Source organism: Cryptomeria japonica, chromosome 6 (genome assembly GCF_030272615.1).
Source record: "Cryptomeria japonica chromosome 6, Sugi_1.0, whole genome shotgun sequence".
Taxonomy (NCBI): domain Eukaryota; kingdom Viridiplantae; phylum Streptophyta; class Pinopsida; order Cupressales; family Cupressaceae; genus Cryptomeria; species Cryptomeria japonica.
Window position 1 is genome coordinate 230,565,949 of NC_081410.1, and position 11,538 is coordinate 230,577,486.

Genomic DNA, 11,538 nt, shown 5'->3' on the forward strand with positions numbered 1-11,538 from the left:
GGTGAATGAACTTTAGAGCTCATACACCAGTTAAAGCCTTTTTCAGCATTCGAAAGTTGCTGTACAAAGTTACCAAATTAAAACATGTTTAGTTTCTTACCCATGCATGTACTTCTGACTTGCTTCAGAAAAAGTTATGAAATAATGTGTAGAGATCAGAATAAATGTATTTATAGGCTTCATATTTAAAAGGGAACTTGTTTGCAAGACTCTCCAGACTTCTTTGCCTGTCATATTACACTCCTTGCTAATTCAGTATGCAAGATTCTCGTTAGGAGATGACCCGATCCAAATCAGTCTGACATAAGATCATCTGAGGATATCTATGAATCCTATAGGTTTCAGCAAAGGGGCATGAGAGAGAGATAACTGCCCCGCAAAAGATCAACAAGTGACATTGTCTGCTAGACACATCAATTACACAACCAGAAGTATGAACACCAGGGCAGGATTCCAGATGAAAATCAGCCACAACAACAACAGTTAGAACGAAAATGAATTGCAAACCTAGTAGAGGGTAAGCTTTAAAGGTACTTTGCCTTGGTTCTTACTAAGTTCAGAACCCAGACTTCTTTAACTCATTCTAAGAGAAGCATATGGCCCCTCTTCTTCCCCTCCCTCACCGAGAAGAAGGATGAAAAGTGCTTGAATTAAAAACCTACCATTTGTGGCAAGTGATCAACAGTCCACAGACAAAGAGGACACTTAACAGTCTCCTCTGTAAGTTAGTAAAAACAAAGGCAACAATTGTTAGACAGAGACTTCCTTATATGATTAAATGGATAATATACCTGTCCACAACCATCTTCCCTTTGACAATCAAGGCAACGAAGCTTACACCAGCTTGAGCCTACGTAACCCAAGTCATACCTCGACGAATGTAAAGGGACTTGAAAATCCCTCGTATCTGGCTTCCAGATTACCAAGCAACACAATACATCAACAGAGCAAACAAATTACAAAATAATTTGATACCATCTAAACATTTAGCAAGCATCTGAGATATGACCAAATTCGGTCTCAATTCAAACTCAATAAATGCTGACTGAAGTCCTGATCTATAGAATGGATTCCTAATCGAAAAAATAGATAAAATGTGGTCAGTAAATATAGCATTTCTCTTAATATAGACCAAGATTGTGAATACAACAACATCGAATCAAAACTACCAAGACAGTTCAGTAGCGAGCAAAATTCATAGCATTATCCTTGAAAATTTTATCCATTGTCAAAAACAATTACTGATTCGATACAGAGTAGCAGTTGCTGCATTCAGACCCCAAAGAAAGTAGTTCACAGATCATAAAACATAAGCAACAAATTAATTGGCATATCGATTTATGCACAAAGGGACGGCAAAGGCCATGCTCCCACAATTGGGAAGCGAACAGGTCAGCTTCATAACGTAGTCCCATAAAAAATACCTTGCATCTCCATAAAATCCATATCCATTGACAGATGACAGGATAATATCACCATAAACCTCCTCTGTTCTATGTAAATATAATGGGCTTTGAAGATAAGAGGTAGACAGAGCTTAATCATGGGTAATTGTAATTAGGCAAGGACTTACCCATTCTCCACGATTGCAAGAAGATACAGATAAAGACAACAGGTAAAGAAAGCCCTCTGTTCATTTTCGAAAGAGGACCTCAAAATTGTGCAAGCTTTTTTCATTTCTTAGATGAAACTGAAATTACAATCAAAAGAAAATAAGGGAATGTTTTGTGCCTAGCAGCAGAGCAGGCCATAGAAGACAGTATAAAAATTTAAAATAGCTACCCCTTTTATAAAAGCAGAGGCCTCTGAGACTTCCAAATTAAGGTATGCGGTCCAGTATCCACCAAGAAAAAGCACAGGTTTCGATTAATCCTGTTGCTGCTGTAGGCTAAGATGCTCGGACAAGTGAGCCAAAGATTGCAAATTGCAGCGGACAACGGTATCCGCAAACATACAGGTGTCCTCCTTCGTGTTGCCCTCTGGCACATCCACCACATAAGATTCAAGAACAAGCGTCCACCGCCTCCCTTCCTCTTCATCCGCCACCACCTCATTCAAGGTGGTGACAGATTTGTAATTCTTGAGCCTGTGCTCACCGCCCACCACGCTGAAACTGATGATATGGCTCTCCTCATCCAAGATCTCCAGGCGCTCTGTGCTGGTGGAGGCGGGCAACCCAGAGACCACGCTCACTTCTCTTATGCTGCCCACCTGACCATCTCCCTTCATGGCACAGCTGCGGATGAAATGCTTATAAGTTTGAGGCTTATCGAATCGCCGCACCACAGACCACACCACATTAACCGGGGCATTGATGCGTTGGACCACCATGGAAGAGCACTGATCGCCCTCTGTTTCGTGCTTATGATACCGCCCAATCACTTCTCTAATGTATTCATATTCTTCTTCCTTCATTCCTGCTGGAATAATTCCACTGCCCTCCTTCATCTCGGATTTCAAACCTATTCGCTGATCTCTCCCCAAAGCAATATGGATCAACCGTCTCCTACATTTAGGTTTTTTTATTGCCCGATATAATCGCCTGAATTTATTTTCCCCCAGACAGGAGCATCATATTGGATTTTCTTGCCTGAACGATGGGCCAATCTACCTAATAGAGAGGGATGGAGATGGAGCGCCTTCAAGGACGCCTCCTCGTCTTCTGCAGTGTGTGAAAAACAGTAGAAATGATCTAGCTATAATAACAGTGCAGCGAACGGAATCGTGTAGGAGTAGACAGTTATATGGTCGGCATCCAGCGGGGCAAATCGAGAGGAGAATAGGTAGAGAAAGATTAGGAGGTGAGATGGCTTGTAAGATTGAGTGATTTGGTGAAGTGGGTCGATCCCAAAATCACATTCCAAACATCAAATCGGTGAGATTGGATTGAAATGCTCATTACAAGATCCTTTCAAGTTCCTACCGGACCCGACACAAGAAAACACACAACATAGAACATAGGTATATAACCTCTTCTTCTCCCTTCCCTCTTCCCGGAGGTATGCTATTTCTATTCTTCCCTGTTTCTCCCTCCCCGCGCACGCCACTCTGCTCTTATTTCTCTACCTCGGTCAATCCCGCGTTCAAACGGAAAAAGACATGAATGTATGCGTATGGATTGTTATCCATGCATACATGCTCATCTAATTTATGAGCATAGAAAGATATGCACGAGATATAACCTTTTTAACATGTAATCCGTTTAATGTGTAGAAATGGATTTTGCTTTAACTGTTTTGTTTTTTTTGGAAAAATTAGAAGATAGAAATATCTATACTGGGTAATGTAGTCCTTTCATGGTGTTGTGATTCTTATCATTAAGGTCCAAATTTCTATTGAACTGTTATTGTTAGTGTTCATGTGGGGACAAGGTCCTCACTTATGGTCTTATGGGTTCATAAGTATTTAACATGTAATCAATTTAATATGTAGATAGAGATGTCATTTATGTGATTTAACTATTTTCATAAAAAATAATAACATAGAAATATGTATAGTGTATTTGGGTGTTATTGTTTTTGATATTAAAAGCAGCCAAAACAAGGGGACCCAGATACAGTCACATTAACAGTAGAAGAACAAATGTTAGCAAAAAAACAACAAAATCACAGCCTCCTAAAACTTTCCTCTAACAAAAACTTTAAACATACTACCCATATTAACAGAGTTTAAAAGAGTCATAATAAACAGTCAAATGTGTCACACAAGGCTAAAGATAACCAAGTCTAAGATTAACCAGCAAGGTTATAATCATAACTAGAAACATTAAAGCCACCAAGGCCATCCAAAAACTCAAAAAACCACCAAGTAGCTAACATCCCTACTTCTTTTTGCCATGACTCATCTTGGGTAGGAGCCTCCTAGCCCATTTTTTGGTGAGAAATTTAAAGAGGCCTTTGTAGTCTTCTTCCTCCTCCCATTTTCCTTTCTGGGTGTTCTCCAGCAAAAGACACAAGGAGGTCGCAGAGTTGTGCATGACTTTCAGCGCGAACCTGGTGACCTCATGCAGCCTTTTTCAGTGAAATTCACTCTGCTAACAATTTCCTGCATTTTCTCGTTCAGGGCATCCACTTTCTTCTCCAAATCCAACAACTTGCTCTCTGCTTCCTCCTTCATACTGCTAGCTTCCTCCACAATAACCATTTTCTCAAACCTAAGGGTAGGGGACAGAGAATTGACCCGAGACTTGGGTTCAACATCCGGGTTCACATAGTTGTTAGGGCTTTCAGAGACATGGGTTGAGCTACTAGGATGAGGGGTTGAGGTGGAATGAGATGGGGCCACTTTTCCCGAGGGGTTGGTATCCTCCTCCACATCGTCAGAATCACCCGTGTCATGGGATGAGGAGGGGTCCTTTAAGGGTTTCTCTTTTTCAAGGGGTTTGGATGCCAGTCTCACAGAGCGACGGGGAGTGTTGGCTTCATCAATGATCTCCACATCAAAGTCAATTTGTTGGATTTTCACTTTCTTGGACTCGAAGGGTTTTGAGTCCTCCGAGTGGCAGGCACGTTTTTTTGTTTTTCTTGCTAGAGGAGCCATGTTTGAGCAGAAGAGTAGGGTTTTTTCAGGGTTGACAGTGGCCATGGGCGAGGACTGGTTTTCAGGCACATTCTGGACCGTAATCGTGCATGGAGGGCAAAGCGCCAGGTGGAAATTATACAGACGAAGATAAGGCCTTGATGGAGAATAGTATAATCCTTATTTTTCTTCTTAGCTTCAGCAACATCTCTCACATTAGCAGCCATAGAATGCAATAGATAAAACAGATTAGAAATAAGATCCTTATTCCTAAGATGATTAAGAAAAGGGAGGTGGTAGTAATAGAAAACCCCATACTGCCCTTCGAGAGTAAAATATTTCATAATGATGTAGCACACCTCATCCCATGGCGGCAGAAGCTCCTCATGATTGAATCCACCAACCTGCTTCACAGGGTTCTCACCACTGTGGAAGAATTGATTCAGACTAGAGGTGTCTGAGATACGGCTTTGCTTTTTCCATTTTCGGCCTTCTATGGAAAGGCCCATCGCCTAAGCAATAACCTCCTCATTCACTTCAAATGAAATGCCACCCATAGTGGCCCTTCTATCCTCCTAGGAAGCCACAAATTGTTTAGACAGTCTCTCGTCATTACCCTTCATACTCTCCATGAACTTATCTATTCCTCCTTTCGTGCACACAAACCAAACCGTCGGCCTGGCTTTGAAATCATCAGTTTTATCCAATTCAAGTCTCAGTCTGTCAACACCCATAATCACTTCCTCCAGCTTAGCGGTAGTAATGAGAAGAGGGGCAATGGAAATACAGTCGCTCAAGAGCCAAAGCAGAGTCCATAAATAGACCTAGCAAATTCCGATATAAAATAGTGCAATAATTGTCATGATTATTCCAAGTCATGTTTAAATAGATCTCCCAAGACCGCGATCTATTTCGCTCATGTGAACCAGCAATCCACCCAATGTTACTTAGTTGAGACAAGTTGTTGCCTTCATCACCACCAATGACATTCGTTTGGATGATTAAAAAAATACTCCCTTTCCCAATATCGGTACTCTACAAGTAGATAAAATCATTATTTAACCCCCTTAATTTATTTTGGGAATGATGACTAGGCCATATGCAACTATCTAGCATATCCACCCCACAATTGGTGGGCTCCAACTTCAAATTCCAGATTTGGTAATTTATGATCCTCATCAGATTACAACTAATTAAAAGGTAAAGCAAAGGGAGGGAGTCATAATTAGAACTTAGTCTTTTCTTTCTCCAAGATCTCCATGGTGATCACTGGTAGCGGATCAGTATTCCTCCATTAGGGTATTATTGTTAGTGTATCGTGGTGTTATGATTCTTGTCACTAAGGTCCAAACTTCTATTAGGTTGTTAGTTCATGTGGGTGACAAGGTCCCCACCTATAGTCTCATGGGTTCATAAGTATTAATATATAATTCGTTTAATATGTAGATAGGGATATCATTTATGTGATTCAACTATTTTTATAAAAAATAAAAAGATTGAATTATGTATAGTGTTGGTAATGATACAGTGTGATGTGATGGTTAACTCACAGTATTGTGATTCTTGTCACTAAGTTCTAAACTTCTACGGGACTATTATTATTGAGTGTTCGTGTCGGGGACCAAGTCCCCACTTAAGGTCTCATGGGTTCATAAGTATTTAATATGTAGATAGGGTTGTCATTTATGTGATTTAACTATTTTCATAAAAAAATAAAAAGAGAGAAATATCTATTGTGTATTTGAATGTTATTGATGAGTTGTCGTGGTGTTCATTCTTGTCACTAAGGTCCAAACGAATATTGGATTGTTATTGTTCAGTGTTCATGTGGGGGACAAGTTCCCCACCTATGGTCTCATGGGTTTATAAGTAGTTAACATATAATCTGTTTAATATGTAGATAGGGATGTCGTTTATGTGATTTAACTAATTTTATAAAAAAATAAAAAGAGAGAAATATGTACAGTGTGGGTAATGATATAGTGTGATGTGATGGTTAACTCGCGATATTGTGATTCTTGTCACTAAGGCCCAAAATTATATTGGGTTGCTATTCTTGAGTGTGTCATGGTGTTGTGATTCTTGTCACCAAGGTCCAAACTTCTATATCACTATTATTTTTGAGTGTTCATGTTAGGGACCAAGTCCCCACCTATGCTCTCATGGATTCATAACTTCAGTTACAAAAAAAAAAAGAGAAGTGAGCAACTATTATAATTACCAAATATCTAGTAATTTAATTGTTTTTATAAAGATTAAGAGTTTTTTAATTTGTAATTTATTTAATGTAAAGATATAGATATTAGATTTTTGTAATTTAGTTGTTTCTATATAAATAAAAAAGTGTTTGACATGTAATTTATCTAATATAGAGATAGAGATGTCCACATTTATGTGATTTCATTGTTTCTATAGAAAAACTAAAAAGTATTTACCTTGCAATCCAATTAATGTTAATATAGAGTAATGTAACTTGTTTCTATAAAAACTATTAAAAATAATATTTAAGATATTTTCTTTAGGCATCTTAAATTTTCTTGTCTCTTCTTCGTCATCTTAAAATACTTTTAATATTTTGATATTTTACATAAATTTAAATATGTTTCTATAAATGAGTTAAGAGTGTAAAGCTAGTGTTTGAGTGTTGGTTTTAATAATGAATATGAGGCACCTTGTTGTATGGACAACAATCCTTAATATTTATTTTAAAATAGTGTTTTGTTACCCATGCATGAATAACCTTAACAACAATGTGTTATACCCACAAAAAGATATTTGTGAACCCTTTATTTATGCATATGTAATCACCTATTGCTCATTAACCTTCCGCATACATCCAATCATATATATTGCCTCTTAAGCATTAGACTACAAAATATATTATATAATAGCTGGTTAAAAGTTTATTAGCCCACACTTAATAACATTAGCACATTTTATTAACATGATGGTTGAAAAAATAGTAATGTGGGGACTCTTTGACTTTAAAACCTTAATCATAATTATCACTCTCTCATTCACACTTCTTTTGTATTCTCTCTATTCGTGGTAATTATTCCCAAAATATCTTATCATAATGATGATAAAGGACTACAAGTTAGCATGAGTACAAATATGGACAACAATTATTGTAGTTTATGAAAGAATGCTTATTGTAGACACCTAAAAATGTCTCATTAATTCTACACTAATTATTCATCTATTTAATTAAGTAATTCTTTAATTATTTGATTAAATTAAATATTTCTTCAAATCATCACATTCTACAATTCTAATTAGCGAATTTCTATCATTTCATCAATTAACCCTATCTTAATTATTAATTAAATATAAACTATTTAATTAATTGCGATATTTTCCTTAGTTAAATAATCTTTATTATTTAATTAATTCAATTTCCCATGATTAAATAATTTCATTTAAACTATTTAATTAATCAATTTAATTCTTCCAATCCCCAATTTCTAATTCCAATTAATTCCATCTAATTTCATGTCATTTTTCTCAAATTCTAATTTCATCTAATTCTAATTAATTTCATCAAATCTAAATTTTAGTTAATTTCATGTGCATTTCAGCATTCAAAAGTCCAAATTCAAATCCAAATTGAAAATAAAAATCAAATTCAATTTCAAAATCCTATAGCACATGCTAAAATCAAAACCGATTGATCAAATCAACTATCTAATTAGTTAACTCAGTTAACTCAACAATCACCCTTTTTAACTCTCAATCACCCTTTCTGACTAATCAATTAATCCACTTATCTCTCCAATCAATTCAGTCATCTGATTCATCAACTCAGTCAACTAGCTAGTCTATTCAGTCTACTGGTTAATCAATTCAGTTGACTCCTCAATCTAATGAGTTAACAGATCAATCAATTTCAATTATCAGTCAATCAACATTTGAGTTCAAATTCTCACCTCCTTTGTGTTGAAAATCCATAAATTCAACCTCATTTTCTCATTTCAAGCTAGAATCACAATCTTCAAATTTATTGTCCATCTTATGCAAGAAATCAAGTGCAATACCTAAGAACCACCTACATCAACAATAATAGAGAAGAGCAATGGATGCTTCATCACATCAATTGAGGGATTTTAAATTAGATTTAATTTCATTATGCAATTGACTTGATGTTATTTCATTGTAATTTAGGAGTAATTTGATTAGATTAGAGTTGGTGATTCGCTCTGATAATCTAATTATGTTATTTACGCTTAATTTACCCCTGAATACATTTGGTGAACCCAACATGAAGAAATGCTAACCTTCATTTGTTGTTTTAATTGATTTTGTAGATCCGTATGTACACAAAAAAATAGAATCTGCAATTGATCAAACAGAAAATCACAATTGTGAATATTTATCCACAATTGCTATCAAAATCCGTTGTAATTGATAGTAAAATCCATTGCAATTTCTCCAAAAAGGGGAAAAATCAATTTTTTATTTGTCGTTTCTTAATTAGGTGATCTTGCGCACCTAACCCATAAAAAATTTTAATTTCCGATTTTTTTTATTTTTTTGCATAAAATGTGTCTAATCTAATGGTAGGAAAGGTAACTTTCAAGATTGCAGGTGCAAGGAGGATAAGACAACATAGGATATCACAAAGAACATACCAAGGGCTACTAAAGGAAGAAAGACAACTTCATGAAATTGAAGAGGGAGAAGAAATTAAACAATACCATAAAACTATCCATCGATTCCTTGCCAAATACAACTTTTATGATGACATTGATGTGATGGCTCACGTGATTTGGAGTAACATCATTGCAAAATAAACCTCTATCTTTTGTCTTTTGCTTTTGTTTATATTAATTTTTTTCACTTAACTGATGAGCAATTGACCTATAATGCTACGTAATCACTTCAACATCAATTCACAATTGCTATCACAGTAATTCGCAATTGCTAGCATATTAGTTAGCAATTGAGCAAGGTTAGTTTGCAATTGCTCAGTGGGTAATTTGCAATTGCCAACTTAAGTTTTCTACAATCTGTCTTTATTTAGTTCTGGTTCTTATCATAATTGCTCTTTGTTTGTGAAAAGACAAAGCTTTGTAACTGAGAAAAAGATAGGTTGGATAGCCCACCATATGTCTACTAACATTATTTTCTCTGCAGGGTTAGAGTAGAAAATTTTTATTGGTGATGTTAAAAAGAACAATACAACTTTCATCATTGCTATGACGGTTAAAATGAACCCCATGCCTTTTTGGAGCAACATGTCTAATAGTTTAGAAAACTTTGTTATGAAGGTTTTGTTGGCATTGTGTTGTCATTGATGTCAACTAATATAGGATGGCAACTGGTATGGTAGATGTATGTGCAATACTGTCTTTGATGCATACTAGATGAGATTTTTTTTTATGTCATCTAGCATAGTAGGTCACCGATAAGGAAGATAAGTTCATCTAGCATAATGGACATTGGAGTCACTGGTACACAAATTAGTGTTGACTTGTGTTGAAGACATAAGGACTGCAGACCAGTAAGTGACATGTTGGCAGTGCATGGTTTTCCCAAACAAGAGAGAAAGATGTTGGGCAGTTGATTATGATGAAGAGGGGAAGTGTTACCTAAATCACATCAACACCAGAGGTGAAGTATGTGCAAGCCACTAGTATGTTATGTGGATGTGAAACAACAGGACTCCCACCAGATAAAGATGTAGTCACCATTTGAAGAGATGACTGGCAGTGAATGTGGCCAACTAGATCACATGTGCCTGATTGAAGATATGTTGCTCAAATAAGGAAGCCACATTGATGCAACGCAGGATGCAAATGGCAAGGATCCACTCCCACCGGTTAGTGGATCTTATCTCCTATTATGCATAGAATACATCATAGTCCTTTGAGATAAGACAAAAGAATAGAAGGTAGGTGATTGAAGGCTCCCACCAGATGAATCGGTGAAACACTAAGTTGTCTTAGGTGCATGAGATCAGCGATGTGCACCGGATCAACCGGGTAGACAATGATGAGTTGTCGGTACAAAGATTGAAGGATATAGTTGTCACTTTGACAAACATGTTAACAACAAAACCAGTCCAATAGTGAAGAAAGATGTTGCCATAGATGCAGACAGATGTAGGCATGTTGAAGATTGATGACATGATGTCATCAAGGTGTTTACCAGTAAGTATGTCCACCGGTAATGTTGACAAAGTGTGAATGCAGAAGGATTCCCATCTGATGAAGATATGCATGAGGTAGGTTGGCATGTGTGCTGATCAGTTTTGGTGTTCCACTAGCAGAGAAGCAAAGTGCAAGGTTGAAGGTAGACCGATTAGGGTATAACTAATAGGGTCTAGGAACCGATAGATGAACCCGGTTGAATGGTTGATCGGTGATCTTGTCTGGATCGACATAGAAGATCTAGCAAAGGTGGATGCCAACAAAAGGGGCCACGTGGAGGTGAAGTGGCATGCATGCACAAGTTGGTATGATGTGTCGGTGAGGTCGTTGACGACTTGTCCAACATTTATGACGACTGCGAAGCTCGAGGAAGAAAAGTAGAGGATTGTGGCTCAAGGTAAAGGAAACATTAGAGATCCAGTCGTAGTCACATAAATCTATCCACTTAATTAAAATGAATATTTAGTATTTATTTGATTATTTAACCATCAATCAATAATTAATTAAATTAATATTTAATTAATTCATCTTAACCCTCTTCTCCTATTAATTAAATAAATTATTCAATTTATTTGATTTAATTCACTTAACCAAATTCAGACCATTAATTAAATAAATAAATCATATTTATTTAATTAAATATTCTCTCACATTTAAATAAATAAATATTTATTTAAATTCCCCCAAAATCCCACCTCTCACATTTAAATAAATTAACATTTATTTAAATCACCTTTATCCTCTACCCACTTGCATTTTCCTACAAATGCAAGTTGCACAATTATTTTAAATAAATTATTTATTTAAATCACCTTTATCCTCCACCCACTTGTATTTTCCTAGAAAAGCAGGTTGCACAACTATTTTAAAT

General features: G+C 36.3%; 1 protein-coding gene across 1 annotated transcript; it reads right to left on the bottom strand.

Annotated features, from left to right (window-relative positions):
- Positions 1-1,616: 1,616 nt before the first annotated feature.
- Positions 1,617-3,100, bottom strand: LOC131071463 (abscisic acid receptor PYL12). The gene has a single exon (XM_058007309.2). The coding sequence runs from the start codon at positions 2,446-2,448 to the stop codon at positions 1,867-1,869; it is 582 nt and encodes a 193-aa protein (XP_057863292.1). The 5' UTR covers positions 2,449-3,100; the 3' UTR covers positions 1,617-1,866.
- Between the last annotated feature and the right edge of the window lie 8,438 nt (positions 3,101-11,538).

Bases quoted from the DNA above. Each gene is read 5' to 3' on its own strand.
- LOC131071463 (XM_058007309.2), bottom strand. From the start codon at position 2,448: ATGAAGGAGGGCAGTGGAATTATTCCAGCAGGAATGAAGGAAGAAGAA.